This window comes from Oculina patagonica, chromosome 1, assembly GCF_052425735.1.
Source record: "Oculina patagonica isolate OP01 chromosome 1, crgOcupat, whole genome shotgun sequence".
NCBI lineage: Eukaryota > Metazoa > Cnidaria > Anthozoa > Scleractinia > Oculinidae > Oculina > Oculina patagonica.
This window is the reverse complement of record NC_135758.1, coordinates 41,235,968-41,258,051: the sequence shown is the minus strand read 5'-3', so window position 1 is coordinate 41,258,051 and position 22,084 is coordinate 41,235,968. Positions and strand designations below refer to the sequence as shown.

The 22,084-nt window shown below is 39.4% G+C and overlaps 1 protein-coding gene across 1 annotated transcript in view; it reads right to left on the bottom strand.

Moving 5' to 3' along the window:
* Positions 1-1,756: 1,756 nt before the first annotated feature.
* Positions 1,757-22,084, bottom strand: part of LOC144630733 (large proline-rich protein bag6-A-like) — a 23,762-nt gene continuing 3,434 nt past the window's right edge. Inside the window, exons 4-25 of the mRNA XM_078489110.1 lie at positions 21,966-22,031; positions 19,875-19,993; positions 18,863-18,934; positions 18,406-18,456; positions 18,006-18,086; positions 17,602-17,711; positions 17,136-17,241; positions 16,478-16,699; positions 14,243-15,176; positions 13,359-13,489; positions 12,662-12,755; positions 12,093-12,167; positions 10,082-10,153; positions 9,401-9,498; positions 8,747-8,800; positions 7,492-7,591; positions 5,997-6,127; positions 5,011-5,271; positions 4,761-4,937; positions 4,486-4,593; positions 4,139-4,241; positions 1,757-3,132 (exon numbers count right to left, since the gene is read on the bottom strand). Of these exons, the coding sequence (XP_078345236.1) occupies positions 2,972-3,132; positions 4,139-4,241; positions 4,486-4,593; positions 4,761-4,937; positions 5,011-5,271; positions 5,997-6,127; positions 7,492-7,591; positions 8,747-8,800; positions 9,401-9,498; positions 10,082-10,153; positions 12,093-12,167; positions 12,662-12,755; positions 13,359-13,489; positions 14,243-15,176; positions 16,478-16,699; positions 17,136-17,241; positions 17,602-17,711; positions 18,006-18,086; positions 18,406-18,456; positions 18,863-18,934; positions 19,875-19,993; positions 21,966-22,031 (3,326 nt within the window). The 3' untranslated portion in view covers positions 1,757-2,971. The remainder of the gene's footprint in view (positions 3,133-4,138; positions 4,242-4,485; positions 4,594-4,760; positions 4,938-5,010; positions 5,272-5,996; positions 6,128-7,491; positions 7,592-8,746; positions 8,801-9,400; positions 9,499-10,081; positions 10,154-12,092; positions 12,168-12,661; positions 12,756-13,358; positions 13,490-14,242; positions 15,177-16,477; positions 16,700-17,135; positions 17,242-17,601; positions 17,712-18,005; positions 18,087-18,405; positions 18,457-18,862; positions 18,935-19,874; positions 19,994-21,965; positions 22,032-22,084) is intronic.

The window sequence follows — 22,084 nt, the reverse complement described above, 5'->3', positions numbered from 1 at the left end:
AATAGGGCCCCAATGGGTCCATGTGTTTTGCTGCTAGAGCAAAGTCTTAGGGAACATGTTGATGAAAGACAAGTGAGTCGAGATTGAAATCCAACGTCTTTTATTGTCTGTCACTTGTGTGCAGGTTAATAATTGCACTATATTGTAGTCACTTTGTGTTAATTCAATCCTGATAATTTTACTGATCAATGTTATGTTGAAATCAACAACGGAAAGACGGCGTTGAACGTAACGCAAAGTTCATTTTGAAAGCGAAAGTTTACAAATAATTATTATCATTCGTCAGTCATCCCTTCACGCATGAACACTCGTCGAATTTCAGTGTCTTCACAACAAGATCGGAAGATCGATAAGGACCAATTTTTGATTCTGCGAAAGTTCGTTTTCTTAAAGTTTTAGAAATTTGTGAAGTTGGAGGATTCACTGAGGACTGCGTAGCCGAAGATGCAGTGGCTCGCTGGACATCAAATTCTATTTTTCACGGCGTTTAATTAATCTTCACAAAATAAACATGTGGCGCCAGCGTGGCAGTCAAAAATTCATTTTTCAAAAAACTTTCCCTTTCCAGCTATTTTAGCGGGGCTTATACTATAGTACCTACCTGTCAGTCGTAGAAAAGCTGAAATTTAAGGATGAACTGTTTATTAAATGAAGACCGTATTATTTTTTAATAACTAGTAAACAAACTGGTCGCCACGCATTTAAACACGAACTGACGAATGTTGCATCTGATGCAGTGAATCTGGTGAATGAGAACTTCCTTTAATATTTCTTTGTTTTCGACGGTGTGCACCACTGAATAAGTTTCTTTCCCATTGTGATGTTACTAGTATTAATTCGTTTCTAGCTGTCTTTTATGTAGCTCGAATACAGCTACAATTAGCGGTGCAGCCTACCAGCATGGTATATTCCTTTCCAGCTGTCTTTGCGTGACAAGTTACACGTTCATACATTTTATTTTAAAATACGAAGTTCAGAGTTAATACAGTACTAGTATGCTGTAGACAGTGTAGACAAGGTGAGGGTAAGTTTATTTTCAAAGCGAAAGTTTACAAACTGTGCACTAACCGGTCCTTTGGAGAAAATATTTATGACCTTCGGCGAGGTTCCAAGTCTTCGCTCTTTTCGTAAATGATGAAAACTGCAGAATAATTTTCTCATAAAACTGGAGTGGTCGCGCCACAGTTTGTTTTCTTTCCCAATGCGATATACTTTTAAATCGGTTTTCTGTTTTCCAACGTGTCCAACGTGGTTTGCGTTCGAATACTTTGGCCCGTAACTTCGAATGCGATCAGCGCTACGGTTCATTGGTTTCGATTTTGTTTGTTCATGGATTTGATTGACATCGGTAGTTCAGATTTCTCCTCTGTTACGGCACTTACACCTTACACCTTACGTCCCTTACGGCACAAACTTCAGCTCTCAATGTGTTTTGCTTGCAGCCCTTGCGGCTGCAGCAAAACACAAAAAACCAAAGATGACTTAAATGATTTATTTCAATTACGATTCCTTTTATTATATAGTATAACCTCTGGACTACACTGATCCTCCCATACTGCTTTAAAGCAGAAGAACTTTATACTGAACGCGCAGAAAATCAGTGAAACAAAGAGTTCTTGAAGTCGCAGTTCCTCGCTGAATTTGTTTCAACTATACTTGCTTATTTTGCTAATACCTCAAGTCTTTTCCCTCCCTGTATATTGTCTGCAGCACTTCCAATGGCTATTTGAGGCCTTCCGCGCTAAGAACATTACGGTTTTTGGTACATTCTTCTCTTTATTTTCAGTTCCAACATTTTCAGTGCTACAACATTTAGTAACAACGAGCAGTAATGCCCCTAGTAAAATAAAAATTTTGAAAATCCAATTAACCGTTGCGCTTTCAAGGGTACTAAGCTTTAAACAAAAAACAGTAATCCATAAATTTATTTGGAATAACATTGAAAACAAACAGCACCTGCAGAAAGTACTGCTCAATAGAGTTTCATCCAGAGACTAAATTTTATTAAAGAACATAAACAAATACTAGTTTTGACTCTGGAAGAGAAAGGCCTTACCATCTCTGTTCAAGAGTCTACTGATTAGAATCTCAAAATTTCAATTTAAGGTCGCATTGTGCAAAAAGATTCTAAGTACCATTTTTGGGGAAAGTCGATACCATTAAAGGGGCTAGGTCAGGGTATTTTAGGTAATTCTATTTATTTTCGTTAATAAAGAGCTCTAAACTTTAAATTGGCAGAGCAAAAGTCTTTTACTGGCAAAATCACGGCCACATATAAACAAACAAGGATGATTTTCGAGCATTGTAAATCACACTTTCATACAAACTGAGATAAACTTGGAAAAAAGTCTGGCCGACGTTTTTCAAGTTTGCCCGAACGCAATCCCTTTTATTCTTCTCGAATTTTGCCCATCCATGCCCCTTTTTGGCCTTTCTGTGTTTCTTATGAGTTCTTCTACAGTTTTATTAAGCCGTCATTATGATATTTCAGTTAATTCTATGAACAGCTGGTCAGTTTCGAAATTGCCTAAAATTGCGTGACATAGCCCCTTTAATCAAACGGTGTTTTTCATTACAAACACCATCACTGATTTGATTATCGCCGTTCTAGTTTCAATGTTTTGAATAAACACTAAAGGTAGTTATAAAACTACGAAAGAACGGCAGGATTTTGCTAATAAAAAAAAGTAAAACAAAACAAAAACAAAGAAAATCGAAAACGTTGACGCAAAAATCTATGCAAGTTCAGAACTTGTCCCAAAATACAGCTCTCGCCCTCGCAAAAGATTGAAGGTCCATCAGGCTTGCTTTGAAAAGCACCTTCATTTAACGATTTTCAACTTCATTAAGTAAAGCCTTCTTGGTGCAAGGCGCGCCGCGCGGTGAGAGGTCAAATTAGATGACCGATTCGCGACAGAGAACTAATGAATTCCCAGCAGAGCTATAAGTTGTGCTCGTGGTTGTTGCATGTCTAGTTCCTCTGCGTGTCTTTGTCAAAATAGTCTCTTGTCTGGGGAAATCTATCAGGTCTGTAGTCGGTGTCTTTTTCCAGTCTTGTTTTGACTTCTTTTTTAATCTCTCTGCGGTACGCTCCGTGGAGCTTACGATTTCCCTTGGCGGCTTTGGACAGATCTGGAAAAGGATGAAATTCAAGAGAAAATATCAGCATTGTTTCTAAATATGTCTCTTTTTTGCCATGCTTTAGAAGAAATCGAAGTGACAATACTGCTACATATAGTAACAAAGCTAATACTGTAAAATATCGGTTCACCCCCCCCCCCCCCCCTGGATATTAGCTCCCCTTTGCTAGAAGACAGTACTGAACAGGGCTAAATGTTGATTTATTATGACTTTTTAACTTTAACGCGTATTTAAAACAACACTGCCGTGGTTAGTTTCAAAAACGTTTCTTATTCCGCTTATAAGCCCCCCCCCCCCCCCCGGATGTAAGCCCCTCCGTTTATAAGCCTATCCAAAACCCTTACGAAGTTGATAAGCCCAGGGCTTATATAAACCGGAAGTTTACGGTATACGATTTTTACTAATGAGATTACTGAGCTACAGTGGGAAGAGAAAGACAAAGAACAATCCTGTAATGGGAAAGGAAACTAGAAGGTATTCCATCGACGACAAAGTGTTTCAATACTTCAGACCTCTGCATGTTGAATTTCCGGGCATTTTCTTAGCCAGCTGCAAACTATTGAAGTCTTCATTACAATTAGCCATGTTCAAAACGAGCAGGGGACTGGGTACGAATATTCAATATCGATTGCACTGAAAAACTGGGCCCGTCATCTGAAAGAGCATCCAAAAATTAGTAACTCGACCAAATTTGAGAGTTATTGGTTTAAACGCAAAGGCATGGAACTCTTTTAAAAATCGTTAAAATAAGAGAGCTTAGTATGGCTGGATGGACAGCTGTCCCTCCAATCCATACTAAGCTCTCTTATTTTAGCAATTTCTAAAAGTGAACCATACCTATGCGTTTGAACCAATAACTCTCAAATTTGGCTGAGTTACTAATTTTTGGATGCTCTTTCAGATGACGGGCCCAGTTTTTCAGTGCAATCGATATTGAATATTCGTACCCAGTCCCCTGCTCGTTTTGAACATGGCTAATTAGGCAAGACCATCTAACCTTCCAGACTCGTGAGCGGTGTGGCTCCCGTGGCTGCGGCGGCCTGCTTCAGTGCGTCACCAATGCTGTCTTCACTTGGAGTAACGCCTCGCTGGTCTACCATCTAGACACGTGATCAACGATAGTCAGGTGAGTGCTTACATGAAGTAGTCATCCACAAAGTGATGACGACACATGAACAGCGAAAATGAACGAAATAGCTTCTGTGTTTGTATAAATCAAGTCAAAGAAACTTATGACAGAGGAAAGGAGAGACGTTTTTCAACTTGTGTTACATCGGGTACCAACAGAAAATTTCTTTTGTTGTAATCAGGGGTTTGGGTTGGAAAAGTGGTAGCAACACATACCTTTCGTCTCTTGGGCGGTAGCCCGTTTATGTAAGCATCACTGAATGGTGCCTGGGGCGGCATTCTTCTCTGCCGTACAATATCTGTTGTGATGACAGGGATCCACTCCTGCGAAAAAATAGAAAAATGTGACTCTATTGTACAGCTGGATACAAAACAAGGTAAAAATAGAAAAATACAACAACAACAAAGTGACACAGTTTACGACTTGTGGACGACGTAACTGCCAAATCAACATCTCATTTTTGAACAAAATTAATCATATAAACACATACCTCGGGCATGATAGTCTTCCAGTCGTCATCCTTATTCTCATCCTCCATAGCCTCGTCCCCCTCCGGACACTCTGTCTGTAGCCTATCTGAATCAGTGCCTGCTGTAACAGATCCGGGGGGAGTTGTAAAGGTCTCCGAATCATCGGAGCCATGACTGTCCATTTCATCGTCTATAGCCTGATGTTAAAATACAAATATACTGTTAACCTTCTGGCTTCTCGCGTTTAAACACACAAAACCATTTCCTCACCCCATCAGCCTTTCCATCGACTGCTGTGCTTTCCTCAGCCGTGGGTCTGACAGGAGCTTGTGTCTCTGAAGAGGCTTGTGGCTGCGGAGGCGCTTGCGGTTGTGAGGGAGGCTGGGGTGGTGAAGCGCGTATCATAAACCGCTGCAGTCTTCCTTCACAGTAAGCCCTGCTATAGTACATCTGTCGGATGTTCCTAAGCAACACTTGAACAAACATCTCTCGCGACTGCTCATCCATTTCAGCTGTTAACGTTGACTGTGGCTGTAAGTTTACAATACACAAACAGTTTATCCTTCGAGTTGCAAACTTGAAAATCTAAGTTCTCCTTTCTTATTACCATACGTCAACTTCAATATTAGTTGTGAGAATTTTGTGGTACACCAAGACAGTTTCCCTACTTGAAGATTATCTGTTCTATTCCGGACTTTTTGACAAGAAAATGATAATGTTATGGGGAAATATATATTTCAAGACCACTCTTGAGAGTTCAAGGAGTTGAAAGATTAAACGTATCTCTTATTAAGTTTCAAAAAAAATGCATTTGCATATCTGCGTCCTGTGGTTTCAAACTTACGAAAAATGTGTAAGTGACCTGCGCAGCGTTAATTGAAGTGAACACATTGGATACTGTTATATGTACAGCGTTGGACATTACAGTATCCAATGGTTTCAAACTTACACCGAGTCATACTTTCTGGTATTAAAAAGAATCCAACTTGGAAATAAAATTTTAAGCTTGTTAAAAGACAATGAGATAGATATTATTCAGTCAGTGACACAAGCTACTCGGAAAAATTCCGAGTTCTCCCGACACCAGTCGAACCTATGACCTTCCGCACATCGGTCAAACGCCGAGGATCGCACACCGGTCGGAAGCGTTCGACCAGCGCGCGGAGGGTTATACGTTCGACTGGTGTTGGGAAAACTCGGAAGTTTTTCCGGAGCTGTGTCCTGACTGAATATTCTGTCTCAAAACTCAAACTTACCAATCTATTCCTGATAACTCGCTCCACACCATCAAGCCCATCTCTATAGCAGAACACCAGCATTGTGAAGAATTCTGCAGCTATGTCCTTCATGTGGCCTTGAAAGTACTCGGCAAATCTCGGGTTGTCTTCTGTTTACACCAAGAAACGACAACAACAAATATCAGCATCTCTTGATAGTGTATTCGTAGAAAGTCCCAACAACTGACCACTATACAACATCCCACGACATTTACAACAACAAAACCGAAATCAAAAGGTGTGTGAGGAGGGTTACCAGTGAATAAAATGAAAGTTGACACGTTAAAAAAATGGCATTCGTATCCATCACCTTTACCATGTATAAAAGGAGTATTTTCCCCCCCTTTTTTTTTTTTCAATTTTTAAAAATTTTTTTAAATTGTGAGCGGCGATTTCCACCGCCATTTTTCTTAAAAAGAGAAAAAAAAAAATATTTTTATAAAATTAAAAAAAAAATTTTTTTTGGGGCAAAATTTAAAAAAACCCCCCCCCAAAAAAGCCCCCCCCAAAAAGCCCCAAGAAAAGCGAAAAAAATAAAAAGAGCCGCGGCGCTTATTCGAGTAAATACGGTAGGGGAAAATGAAGTTTGCGCTTTTATGACATCCGTTTAATACGGACACCTCGTTGTGACACGGTTGTCGGTTATGATACAGTAAACACCCGCGTGTAAGAACCTACTTTTTTCAGAGTTTGGCAAAACAGGTTCTTGTATTATGGGGTACTTATTGACAGTTTAGGCTAAGTAGGTTCTTAATTTCTATAGAGTAGACATTGTTGTTGATTATCAGAAAAGAGTATAAAATCTGGTCTGTTCTTCATTATAAATATTTATTAATGTACCCATGTTGCCAAAAGTCCAACAACAGTAATTGATCAAAAACCCTCGATCACCTTTTTGATATTTGGTAAAAATATATATATATATAAATTAAATAGTTAAACCCCACATACAAGAACCTGTTGGAATTTGATTGGCTAAACAGGTTCTTATATTTTGGGGTATTAAAAAAGCAAATTTCTGCCAGAAGGTTCTTAAATCCCTAGGTTCTTAAACGCGGGTTTTTACTGTATCTGCACAATGATAGACCACACATTCAGGCGTTCCATACGGGCACTCCCTTTAATTAAGGTCATTGCCCTGTTCATTGCGCTCCTTCTGCGCGTTTCGCGTTGCGCGCGCCGCCTCCTGGCGGCTCTTGTGGCTGTCCGCGTGTCCTCTCCTCGGTCTGTGCCTTCTTTCTCTTGGTGGCGTCCTTCTCGCTCTCGCTGCGCGACTCCGGGGTGTCGGTCCCCTCCCCGCCCCCCGCCCTCTCCGTGGCGGTGTCGTTCTTCGCACCAACACACTTTCCGTGGTCCGTGCACTGACCGTGTTAACAGGCGTTAGCTGCACTCATCAAGCCCCAGCTCTACTCTGTAAAATATCCTAATATACTAAAAATGCTCTTGTCATAAATTTAATGCTGTATTTACTTACCCGAATGTAAAACCAAGCTCACTGCATTTCCGATGTAATGCTCAAGAAAACTCTGTGCTGATTCCACAATATCAATGTTATCTTTTGTTGGAACACTTCTCTGAAGGTAAAAAAAGAAAAAAATAATTATTAATGAAGATATAACTTTTATTTGCAATAACGACAAAACATTACCACTGGACCACCTTCACACGTGTAGCTTCTGTGGAAAGCCTGTCGCTTATTAGGCTCGATTTCCAGCCGCCTTTCGGGAAAATGAGCCCGTGCTCCTCCCCCACGAGTCTCTCTCGGGGAGGAACAAAGACCGGACTCGAGAAGGCGGCGGAAGTCGAGCCTACTCGCTTATTTGAACAAACGAAAACACGTGTATTTGAGGTACAATGCAAGTGTTTTTGCTGGCTCTAACTTTGTGATTTGTCCCAGAGATCTGCAATTTAAAGATGATTTCCAGTCCGTACTGCGCAGACTCAGGGTTTGTTTTCATTTTTGTTTTGAATTCGTTGAAACGTTACACTTCGGTGATAGCGTACATGAAGTTTTTTTAGTTCGCCATTACGGATCGTTTCGTTCAAGAATCACGATGAGCTAAAACGTCCGTTTGAAATACCTTCGAGCTTCTTTTACTCGTTATTATTGTTTTGCAAGGATATCTGGCGTTAATAATGAAGAAAAAGGTAAGTTTTGTCCCGGAATTTTTATTTTTGCTAGTAAACATTCTTCTGTTTGTGAGACTCACAAACATTGCAGGCGGAGATTGCGCAGTACGGACTGGAAATTATCTTTAATGCCTCCACAGAACGCAACATTTCAGTTCTAACTTTCAATTCGAGTTGGGATACTGCACCAGCATATTTTATTAGAAAATGAAGTTCTTATGCTCCATGTCACTTAGTCGTTATAAGACTGTCTGCATCCTCTTTTTTCTCAGATCTTGAAGCGTGCGAAAAACTCGTTTAGCGACCAACTGAGAAAATAAGGAGTAGTCCTGTGCATTACCTAAGTCCTTATTGGATCGTTGATAATAAGGGAACAAATGTCGTTGCTACGCAATCTCAAAAGTATACGAAGAGCTTTTCGGTGTTATTATTAATTACAACATCCTGTCAAAAACCTCCATCGTAAAGGAATAGGTGCGCTTTGTACCCAAAAATCTTTGGCGCTAATTATGTAGCCTTTAAGTAGGATTATAGTGTACTAGTGCGGTGCTTGACACAGTACCCTGATACCCGGGGAGGTGCTAGATTGACAAACTTACTAAGGAATCAGCGACTCCATCGACGATCTCTTTGGTTAGCTCCGCCACTGCTGTCTGGATGGGATTCAGAAAGCAAAAAAGCAACAAAAAAATTATTCAAGAACAACAATCACCAAAGTCACCAAAATGCTATGACAAGTATGACTGATTGATGTTGCCAGGTTAATTAAAGTACCACTTTACAGGCACTCCAGAGCGTTAACTCTTATTCCCACAACTGATCAAGCTCTAACTTCTCGTAACTATAAGCAGTACATTAGTAAATAATAAAGATGGTAATTTTTTTATTTGTCAAGCAGTCGTGTAATGAGGGTATGGAAATTATCAAAGCCTTATAGAGCTGTAATAAAACTAGACATATAAATTGTTTAATGGAAAATGGAAACACTTAGTGTGGTTTTAAAATGAGTTTAATTGTACACGAAAATTATACGAGGATTTGGCCAAACCACCATAATACCGGTAATAACTTATTTATGGGGAAATTAAATGCTTGTTACACAATCAAAGTGAAGAATGGTTAGACAGGAAAACAAACCTACTAGCACCACTAGCCACTTTTATTTACCAAGCCCTAGAAATAATTCATTAACTAATACTTAAAGGTTGAAAGTATGGTCAAGACCATACAGTAAAGTCAATGCGGAACCTTACATTAATGTTCTCGTGTGAGGGTTCTTTTCCTTGCAAAAGGTCCTCCTTTACGTACAGCATCAGAGCTGGCTGCATTCGTTCAAATGGCGCCTCTGAACCTAAATATTCAATAGACACTTGAACTAAGTGCATGTGTAATGGTGTCCTTAAGATGAGAATGGGAAAAATTGCTTTGCTTTGCCTTGAATTTTGCAAATTCACGCTGGATTTAGGAAAAAATTTTCTCAACTTGTCAATTACAGCACTTATGTAACTGCACAGCAAGTGGTTTGCATTTACAAACTATTTTAGCCAAGAGAACAGATCGAAGTTTTAAGGTCTCTGACCAATGTTCTTCTCTACAGTACTGTGCTGACCAACCTCTTCTCTGCATTGAACAAATACCTGGCATTTTACAATCTGTGGCTTACTCTGAAGAAAATTAAAGGCTTAGGACAAAATCTGTGCAGATACCTCGGTACTTTAAGACCATGTAGCCATTGTACAGAGCAAACACCACTCTAAAGTTCCAAAAGTAATGGCGTTCATTACTTTATGATTCAGCAACCTTTTAGTGTCGCTTGTTTCGGTGGCCCGCAACATGTTGTATTTACTAATAATCGTCAAAAATTATTGCTGCACGATTGGAGGACGCCACTTTGGTAACCTAACCGTATAATGACATGTTAGGGTGAAACGTACCTACGACCACACCCATGACATCCTCGATTGTCATCACAGCACTCAGGCGCTGATAAAGGGCTGCCACCAATCCTAAATAAAATAACACAGAATATCAACAAGACTGATGACAAGATAAATTACTGTGGCTTAATTCTGATACATAACAGTGTATATTGACTTACAGTACGGTGACTGAGCAATAGGTACACGTATGTATCTGGTAATATAGGTATCTCGTAAGATAATGGTAGAGTATCTGCAGTGTCTAATGCGAAACGCCTGTCCGACTAAGTTTTGTGGTTTCACATTTTGTCGTCTTCAGATTCATTAATAAAGAAACTACTCGACAGTAGACCCATTTTCATAAATCCATTGCCCATTTCAATTCCTGTGATGTACAGGATTGCTCTTTTATCGTTCTTCAAACTATTCATCTATAAACAGGTTAATGTTTTATTAAATTCGCGGAAAAATCTTCAGCGCGAGTGATGCTTGTTGTGAGTTGTGTGTGGTTGTGGGGGTGCTTGTCTCTGTTCTGATTCTCGGGCTAGTCGCAAAGTCCCTGACTCGTCTGTGTTCTCTTCCACTGCTCTTATAGACTTATCTCTCGGTGGTGCTCACTAGGTGGCCTTTCATCACACCAAATGTATTTGGGCGATTCCTATCGCTTGAGTCTTGCTATCACTTCCTCACAAGTTTCCATTAATAAAAAGAGGCCGGAAATTTTAAAACATTCCCATTCATCCATCTGGCCGCTCCAACGTCCAACTCGCACGAGAGTCAACCTCGAGCATCCCTCGGCGCTTTTAATAATTTGCGAAGCAACCCGCGGGAGGTCCTCTCTCGAGCGCAAGTCTCTCTAGTCTCTGCCTGCTCAGTTACTCCCGCCCATCCCTCCTCAGCTTCCCGTCAAGACCATCCGCCCCTATCCATCTGCGACAGGGGTCAGATCTGGCTGTCGCTTCTCCATCCTGTTTCACAGCAGTGCGTCGCAGCGAGGTTTTAGGTATCTCTTTTGATAAGGAAATCAAATTGAGTATTTGCTGATGACACTAATCTTTCTGTGAGATTTAACTCATGGACTTATATCTAGCATCTTCGGGGATATCTCGGACTAGAAAATTACGCTATGTGGCTTATAGGACAGACAAAGGGCAAGCGGTGCCAGGTCGGGCGCGGAGAGGGTCAGAGGAGGTCTGGACACGGGGACAAACGGTCTGATGGGGTGATCTGGTGTATCGGATGGAGGACTTAAGTTTTACAGGGACATTCTATTATATATAAAGAACTCACTTTAAATTTATAACATTCATGAAAATCCTGTTTAATAATAAGGAAATACTAATAGGAGGGAAATTTTTTTTCTTGGCTAAACAAAGGAAAAGACGGTATGGACCTTTAGACATTGAGGGTAAAGTTCTTCTTTTGCGGATTTACAATTTTAATCTTTCTCCATTTTTTCAGCCATAAGTCATTCAACACTCTAGCAGAGAGACTTGAGCGGCGGTTTGGGTTGGTCCTTCATGATAATGTTTCTTAAATTGACGAGCCAAAGCCAAAGATTTTATTGGCTGTTAGTGAATAAATCATACAAACAGCACACGGGGCGAAACGTTGGGAAAAATATTACTTCCGAAAACATCAACTGGAAGAAAACATTCCAATCGGTCCACAAAACTGCTAAAGAAAACAAGTTGCGAGAATTGCATTTCAAGGTATTCATAGGTTTTTTGTAACTAAAAAGGAGCTTTTCATATTTAAGGGGGAGTATCCGAGACGCTCGCCGTCCACTCGCAGGGCGGTCCCTTCCCTCGGCTCCCATTATTTCATCATTTCATTCATGCCCTCTCCTCCTTGCTTTGAGTCACTCTTATTTGTAAGTTCTGAGTTGCAGATTGGGAGTTGTAAAGTATTTTGTAATAGCGTTGTAATATGTATTTTTTTGTGTATAAATAAAAAAAAAAAAAAAAAAAAAAAAAAAAAACTAATGAAAGCTTTGCACAGAGTAATGAATCTATGTGATTCAAACCTTCTTCATCTTGTATATCCAGTCCACTTGCCCTCATGGTTTGGATCAAAGAGTTAATTGTCTGTGTCTGACCTCCTGGTAATTTTGAAGCAAACAAAGAAACGGTCAATTGTTAGTACTTTGGACCTACCTGAATATGTACATGCAACCCATTAAATGAAGTAGTTTGGGAAGTAAAATAATAATGGTACATGTATCAGGGCTTGAAAAAACAAACAAACTTGAATTCCAGTTTGCCCTTGGCTCAATCTGAAGGCCAGTACACTAACCCAGGGCTGCAAAACACAGTTGGTCATCAGTCATTGGCCGACCAAAAATTTGCTCGGTCCGACAAAATCCCAAGTGTGACCAGTCGGACGCAATGTCCAGACAATTTTTTGATCATAAATCATTTTACGGCGACATGCAATGAATAAAAATCAGTCTGACAACAATTTTGTTTCCTCCGACCAAGATGCTGTCTTAGTAGGACATATATGTCCTTTCAAGTGAAAAAATTATTTGCAGCCCTGCTAACCTATTAGGCCACTATGCATCCCATAATGCTACCCTGCACTGCAATCACTAACCTCCTTCACCATGGCTGTGAATGTCTGACATGACAGAATCCAAGAACTCCATCATTGATCTTCTTGTTTCTGATGCAGTCATTGGGCCAGATGACTAAAAACATATTAATACAAACATTACACAGAGGCAGTATTCCATAAAAGAGATTCATCTCTAGGGCGTGGCCAACACAGTATGATGGCGTTATTACCGTAACACTGTATTTCTTATGTAATAAATAATAAAGATTGTACCAAACTGTAAAGAAAAAACCGCCATTTTCTTAATTCAAGTGCTTATTACATGAAAAATTATGCACAGTAAGGATACCCAATGCAATACAGAGGAATGACCTTTACATTCACTCTATAAGCCTCCTCTCAGTTCAGTACAGTGATTCACCTTTCAGCTTAGACTGTCCACAGCCTCTCTATTTTTAATGGAAAAAAGTGAGAGCTTCTCTCAACGTTCTTTCCCCATGTTCATCAATAAAAAAATTAAATACGAAAAATAGAGAGATGTGAACAGTCTACTTTTAGCTCAACATGAATTTTTTGTCCCTTTTTCTTTCCAACACTATGTAGTACTTAGTTTATTCAACTACATTAATTTTAACACCTACTGTAACTTGCACTACTTAGTCTCAGTAATGACCATACATGTATGTGTGAATTATCATGTAAATTTCATGTGTTGTGCAATGAAGTATAATTGTACCTGTCTACTTGTTCCTCGACTTGAGCCCCTTGGGAAAAATGGTGGAAAACCTCTTGTACCAGTACGTGCATCATGTGCCATCATTCCTAATATTCCTTGTAAATCAGCTGGAGATATTGTGCGTTCACGAGCTGGAAACACAAAGAAATACCCGGTAATTTGATATACATGTAAACACTACAACTAAATAGCTAGTTTAATTTTTGCAAAAACGAGTTTATAAAATGTGGAATCCTCATCCATAACTTAAGGATTCTCCAGGAACTTGCAATGCAAGTTTTCAAACTGACATTCTAGGTTATAATTTTTTATTGGTAACTGAAGTTAACTTCAACTTAAAGAAATTGACTGGTATTATGTAAATGCAACCTGTATCACCCCATACAATGTTATGTGCCATGAAGTTATCACCATTGACAACAAACTAATCTTGGTCATCAATGGGTATTACTCAGTAAAGTAACAACACTCAACCACTCAATACAAGTTATCATTTTCTCATGAGACAGGTCTTGTTTCTCGCAACATGCATCTAGTTTTCCTTAGAACAGTACCATTTCTGTCCATTTCTCTCAATAATTTATGAGTCTTGTATTTTGTGATACCAGTCTTGTTTCTCGGGAGAGTATGCAGGGCTGAATGATTGGACTTGATCTTTGAGAAAATGACTGTACATTACATTAACACACAATTATGCACATTGGTATGCAGATTATGGTTGGCAAAAAACCTACACAACCATAATTACAATATAAACTACCCCAGTGAACACCAAAACAGTAGAAAAGCCAGTTGAATACTTTTCTATTAATATTATTACCCCCCACTGAACACCAAACAAGCAGAAAAAGTGAAAATAAAACCATATCATTGCTTTACTGTACCTCTCCTTCTCGAATCTGGTGGTGGTCTTGGTCTCTCCTGCGCTGGTGAGGGGTTAACAGGGTTTGCAGTCTGTTCACTTCCTCCTTCCCGTGTTTGAGTTTGATTCTGAGCTGCACTGGTTACTGGAGTCTGCGCCTGACCACTAGTGCTTGTAGTACTGGTAGTGGATTGGCTGGACTGCTGGCTGGCCTGCTGTGGCTGAGCACGCTGTCCTTGTGGTCCAAAATGAAACGACTGGCAAGGCAAAGATGGGTCTGGATGATTTGAATTATTTGCTGCTTGGGGCATACCAGACATAAGATTCATATGCATTCCAACTGGTAATCCCTGAGGTCTGGCTTGCTGTTGCTGCTGACCCGGGGTGGTACCCTGTGCTCCAGGTGTCGGCACTGACTGGGCTTGTGGTTGTGGTTGGCCTGTGGTGGTTGCTGTTGCTGCTCCTTGTCCTTGCATCTGAGACAGATTCTGAGCGCCAGGCATCCCTGGTGGCACCTGGCCCTGGGCTGCAGCTGCAGCCGCAGCCATAGAAGCTGGAACGTTTGAAATTAATGCAATAAAGTCGTCTACTATAATACGAGTCCGCACACTAGGCTGTGAAGTCTGAGTAGATGTACTGGTGCTGCTGCCATTTGTGTTGGTACCCACTGAGGAGCGCTGCTCCCCAAAAGAGCTTGAAAAAGTCTCTCGTGCTGCACCATTGTCTGCACTAGCACTCATTCTTGTTCCACTTGTGGAGGTTGTAGATGGTGTTGACTGTGTGTTGACTGGTGCAGCAGTGCCCGAATTTGATGTATTTGATATTATGGTAGTAAATGAGATTCCACCTTGAGGATTTACATGAATTCTTAAGTTCTGATTAGTCCCGATTGGCAACTGTGGGCCACCTGATGATGGCTGGGTTGTCTGTGGTGCTGTAGAACTGGCATGAGGTTGCTAGGAGTAAGACGTGTAATGAATAATTATGTTTTGTGAGACATTGAACTGCCGCTTGAGTTCCGATATGTACCATATTTAATGTAATCGTATCTATAACAAAATTCTCGATTTTGATTGGTTCTCCGCACGCCTATTTGTCGCGTAATTGGCGCGCGATCACGTGGGTGTCCAATTACAGGTATCCAATTTGAACAACTTCAAATTGGATACCTGAAATTGGACACCTACGCCATTCGTGCGTCAATCACACACATTTAAATGGGTTCTTTTTTGCCGTTTTCCCACTGTTTGTACAACCAATTGAATTTACCATTAACTTTTGCACACTAACAAAGATTCTCAAAGACTTCCTAACCTCAAATTTTGTTATTGATACGATTAATTAGTAATAATTATTGGACCTCGTGTCGTACAATTCAGAGAGTAATCGAGCTCGTAATTTCAAATCGTCCTCGCGCTGCGCGCTCGGCCGATTTTGAAATTACTCACCTGATTACTCCCTGAATTGTACTCCACTCAGTCCAATTACTATTACTTATGAACAACACCCATTACATGTACAGGTACTTGTTATAAACACAAAGTTTAGAAGCAATAGGACAGAAATTTTTTCCTTGATTGCTTGAGATTCGGTCAGAACAATTCTTTTAGTAAAAAGAAGTGGAAGCTATTGCCTTTTCCATGCAAGTGAAAAGAATGATTTAAAGAAAATCATCAATTAAAAGATGAGTTCTTTTGCATTCCCAGGACTGAAAAATATTCTATTTTGTTCAAAATTAATTACATGTACTGTAAAATGGGCAGATGCACAGTCAGTTCAATCAGTAGTTGTTCTAAAACAGACCAGCGCATGAACTTCATGTCTAAAAACTTTTCATGTTACTCTATCAATTGGTGTGATTAAACTAAAGACATGTCTCTAAAATAATAGTATTTTCAGCTCTGAATTACTCTCAACCTAAACACAAAAAGAAATTAATGTTATATGTTATGCATGGAAACAGTAATGGGAATCTTTACTTTAACCCAGCTCGAGACCAAAACAAAATTAATAGTTACAAACCTCATCATTACAAGCAGTGCACAGTAAAATATATTGTAGTTTGAAATGAGTTTAGGTCAAAATGATTTAATTTGTATTTTCCTAAAGTTGTTCCAGATTTATTTCCATAATCCTTTCACAAAAAAAAATACAAATCAAAATGAAACTAGTTCAAACAAACTAGTTCAAATTATTTTGTCCTCAAATTCATTTTAAACTGCAACATATACCAGTATACCAATCTTTACATGTATACCTGAGCCGGTTGGGGGCGTATCATTTGAGGTGCGCCCACAAAGCTGGACAACATGGGTACGGATGGCATGTGTGGAGATAGAGATGTCAAAACGCTTGGCCTTCTTGGCTCTGGACCACGGAAATTGAACGTCAGATCTGACAGAGCATGGTAAGCATGGCTCAGATTGTGAAATGATTCAGCTACCCTGTCAGGAAGGGTGTCTTCAGATGGACCTAAGTTCTAAAGAAAATATACACAAGGAGTTAACAATACAATAAGCAATGTTAAGTTTATATTACAGCAAGGCGCCCAAAAGTGTGACCACCTTTAATTAATTCACATTCTTCCGTGTAACCACCATCCAATCAGAAGCCAAGGACAGGTTCCCGTTGACTTCTGATTGGATTAAATCTGCACGGAAGAATGTGAATAAATTAAAAGTGGTCACACTTTTGGGCGCCTTGCTGTAATGTACTTAGTGTGTTGATATTGTACCTAACACCAGTAACTAATTATTGATAAATGCATATGTCTCGAGCCACATTATTTTACAGTGCAGCAGATTTACAAAGTGACTAAGTGACCACGCTTATAAGTGATGCACAGTAGAACGTTTAATAACAACAACTTCAAATTAAAAACAACTTGCTAATTTAAATATAACTTGCTGTAGTACCTCAGGCGTGTTTGTGTCCAGAAGGGAAGAATATCTGTCCAGTGCTGTTTGCATGGATGTCATTGAGTCTCTTGCTTCCCTTAATATTTGAGCCAGGGCTGTTGGGCTGACAGAGAAATCGGTCAAAAAGAAAAGTTTTAACCTGAGACCACATCACTTTGGCCTTGACTATTATTTCCATTGTTAAATTCAACAGGTGTCAAATACATAACTATGCTTACAAAACTCACATTTTATTATTTTGTCTTGATGACAAGGTAGGTTTTGCAGTTTTGGTCAGTTTCTAAACTTTGTGACACAGCTTTCTCAAAGTTATTAATAACTCATCAAGTTAAACAAAGAAAATCATGACGGCAGTTATTGTTAAGTTATTTTAATTAACACGGATATGATTTTATTTATCTGTTTAGTACTTTTAGACAGTGTTCCATCTTAACACTTCTATTGTAAGTAAATTATGTCATACCTAGCAAGGGTTGCAGTTTGGCTGCCAGTCTCTGTGGAGGTTCCTTGAGTTTGATTGGAGTTTTCTGTACTGGGCGTGTCTGAGGTATCCATGGGAAGAACACCTTCACCCTGAAATATTTGCACAACATTAAAATACAGTCAATTTTAAACAGTCCTTTCATTTTGAACTAGTAAATGTTAATTACATTTTATAATCATTCAAAGAATACAGCTTATATGCAGTTTATAAATAAACAAACAAATGTAGAAACTGAACAAAACAAAATAACATCTTGAACTGGTGATTTTTTTTTAACTTTTCGTCAAATTTGCATCCAATAAATAACCATTAATACATGTAATACTGAAATTTGTATAAATTTATTTTTAATTATTACTGATTGTGAATTAGTGTATACATACCTCAGTCCTGTTAAGACAGGAAGCAGCAGCCCTCATGAAATGTCTGGCCCTGTTGATCCGCTGAGAAACATCATTTCCAGGCTGAAAGAAGAAAAAGGAATAATTTGTTACTGCATGTATTTACATAAAATTTCTTGCAATGGGCCAAATTTGAAAATAAAATAATGCAGCCAACAGGTAAACACTGCACATCAGACATACACATAAAATTATATAATTATGTTGTGATTTAAATTAATATTTGGTTAAAAATTCTTTAAATTCTTGTTTACGTAAAGACACGTAATTTATACATGTGCTGAAAATTGCAGGCTGTGCTAGCATGTGAAGACAGGAATCTGACCGATTCCTGAGGTGCACTTGATACTTAGTGATCTTAATAAATTTGTATTACAAGTACCTGAGTTGTTGCTTGAAGGTTAATATGAACATTGACAGAAGATCCATCATCCTGCAAGACAAAAGGTGTCATATATATATAGTTACTGAACACGTTGATGACAGTACATGTGCTCATTCAGCAGTCACAACAATTAAACCTATTAAGCTTGCTGCCAAATTAGTCACTACGACAGGGGCAAACGTGAATCATTAAACTACATTTATTTTATATTTTTTTACTATGTCATTTAAATGCACATATGTACTGAACACTTTCTGCTTTGTTCTCTGAGGTGTAACAAAAAATTCAAAAAAAATATAATTTATTTCTTTGGGACTACAAGAGAGCCTAACCTTTAACACAGCTGCAACACATGTACTGGAAGAAGAAAAACAGTCATGCAAAATGTATTCCAGAATATTAAATTGCTACTTAAGCAAACATTTAAATCTTCTCCATTTTCGTGGATACTTACAGATGATGTGGTACTGATGTTAGCTTGGGCCGAATCCACTCCTAGTTGATTCACAAGACTCTGAACTATTTGCTGAAGAACAGAAAACAAGCACATTATTTCAAATCAAACCTGTACAAAGTAATCAAAGTAAGTACAATCAACATCATGAGTTAATTTAATTTGAAATTTTAAAATATCAATACATTAAAAATAAAATGAACAAGCAAAATAATGTGCAATCAAAAATGAAAGCATCTGTTATACGTTGTAGCCAGACCCAACATTTATTTAACAACTGGTTCATGTTTTAGCCTGCACTAACCAGTTATGGTGCATGTGGAGAGTTTAAAGAGCATGACAGTAGCGTCAGAGTTGCTTGAGACAATAGCGGAGAGCAACTCTAGCTTGTTGTGGAATGAGTACCGTAAAATTCCGGTTATAAGCCACCCGCTTATAAGCCCCCCCGGTTATAGGCCCATCATCCTGGAAACAAAAAAATACATTCGATTATAAGCCCCCCCGGATATAAGTCCCCCTCTACCGGACGACAGTACTGAATAGGGCTAAATGTTGCTTTATTATGCGTTTTTAACTAAAAAACGTATTTCCATCAACACTCCCGTGGCTCGTTTCGAAACGATTTTTTTTCATTCCGCTTATAAGCCCTCCCGGATATAAACCCCTCCACTTATAAGCCCACCCAAAACCCCTTACGAAGTTGTATAAGCCCAGGGCTTATAACCGGAATTCTACGGTACTCTCCAAACTACCCAAGTGCATCACAACTTGATAGTGCACAGCTAAAAGCATGAACCAATTGTGTTATAACATTGCAGGCAGAAATGTACATGTAATTTTTGCCGAAAACTCCCGTGTGAGAAAAAATTCTGGCAAAGCGATTTGCTCACACCATGCTCACGCTATCAGCTTGCACTATTGGATTATGGCGCACACTTATGTATACTGAATTTGATTGTGCGGCTCTGCTAGCTACGTTATAAAACTTGTTTTACAGTATCATGCAAGATACCTGAGTAGCTCCAACCACATCAACTGGCATGGAGAATGCTCCCATGACAATGTTAGGGCCCATTCCAAATGGTGGGCCTCCTGGAGCAGATGAACTGCTGGACGAGCCATTGGCCCCATCTGATAAACATAAAAGAAAGAGAAAAATAGGTAAATTCTGATTTGTTCTTAGCCTGCCTGGTTTGTAGTTGTTGTAACTGGACTGTTATGTACAAATTAATTGCACATGTACATGAACTTAAGTGATGTTCGAGTGGCCTTGGTGTCTAATACAATGAATGAAACAGTTGTAACTGGACATAAAATTATTCACAAACAGGCTTGCAGAGGATAAATTTAATTTGTTATTCAAACAAAATGTAAAGGTGGAGGCAAAAAGGAAACAATGTTGCAAAAAGGCAAAAAGGAAACAATGTTGCGGACACAAATGTTTCAATGACATTGTTTGCCTTAGCCCACAACATTTGTTGCGGACACAAAATTTGTGTCCAAGACTCAGTGAAGACACAAAAAATGTTTCTGATTTTTATCGAAACATTTTGGCTGCAAGAAATGCTTCCTGTTTGCGGGGCATGGACACAAAACATTTTGTGACTCGCTTGTTTGCCCACCCAAGAAACGTCACTTGTAAGCGACAATGTGTCCTTGTTTACCACCACCTTAAGATTAGACAACTATTTGGCACACAAAGAGCTTAGTATCCATGTACAATATTGTTGTCTGATTGTACTTGTGCTGTTAGAGCGGTTTTCACTTGAGTGTAGAAAGTTAATTGCGTTTGCTTTGGTTTTGCATTACTTCGCTTACTGATTGGCTAAAAAATCTCGCGCCACTTTCTTAGCCTGCGTTGCAGACGAACAAAACCCTGGTATAGTGCGTCTGCGAATTAGAGCACAAAAGCTTGTTCCGGCCCCCCGCGTGTTACCAGGGATTTCTATAATAACATCTGATTGGCTTTTGAATAGGGCCGTTCTTTCGTGCGTCGTAATTGGTCGAGTGCATCATGAGAAACCATAGTTACGCTTTCGACGAAGACCAGATACAAAACAAACTTGGCGGCGATCACGGCAGATCGGACCAGATCGGTGAGAATTAGCGTTTGAAGCGGTAAAAAAGCAGCCGGTTCGAACTATCTCATAAAAAAAGAAAACAACGATAACGACAAGAAGCATACACAACTGACAAGCAAAAAGGTCATGGTATAAATGTTAAATAATCTACATTTGTCTTGTGGTGAAAGAATGTCACACAACGAACGTCCGTCATCCGTGATGAGAAGCAACACACCTTGCAACACAATAAACAGCCGGACCCGGCATTACAAATGCAGAATGCAAGTAGTAGACATCTTCACGAAAAATTTAGGACCGGAGGGAATATTTCAAAAGCTCAAAAAATATCTTGCAAATACGAATGTTCCAAGACTAACCACGATAGTAATTACACATGACAAATGTAAAACAGAGGTGTCAAAATATCCGGGACAAATATACAAACGGAAAGCCAGACCAATGTCTTATGGCTCTACTCAACTTTAAACTCCTCCGAATAATACAACTGACAGCATATCGTGCCCTTTCTAAACAAGTGAAAAGCGAAATAGATTGGATGAATACAGAACGGCACAAATATATGACAAGCACGTTTTACTGTATCTGGTGTATTCATCGAACGCGTAACTACGAGATCCACTCAACCAATTACGGCGCACGAAAGAACGGCCCTATTCAAAAGCCAATCAGAGGTTATTATAGAAATCCCTGGTAACACGCGGGGGGCCGGAACAAGCTTTTGTGCTCTAATTCGCAGACGCACTATACCGGGGTTTTGTTCGTCTGCAACGCAGGCTACACTTTCTCAGCCAATCGGAACTAAAACCAAAACCAATCGTGACTCGCTCGCGCACGTTTTCCCGCGCTTCGTGACAGCTACATGTATTTGCTTCGAGTTTTGATTGGTTCACTGGATTGTCTGTGTTCTTTGTGATTGGCCAGAGTGATAACTTTAATTTTGGTTTTGGTTTTAAGACACTCAATTGAAAACTGCTCTATTATGTTAGCCACTGACTGTCAATAGAAATGCACATACAAACCTTGGGAACTAGCACCAGGAACTGTAGGTTTTCTTTCAACAAGGTGAATCACACAACCATCCGCTCCTGTATAATTTAAATAGTTATTAATAATAGTTATTGATGTCAACCTTAAGGTT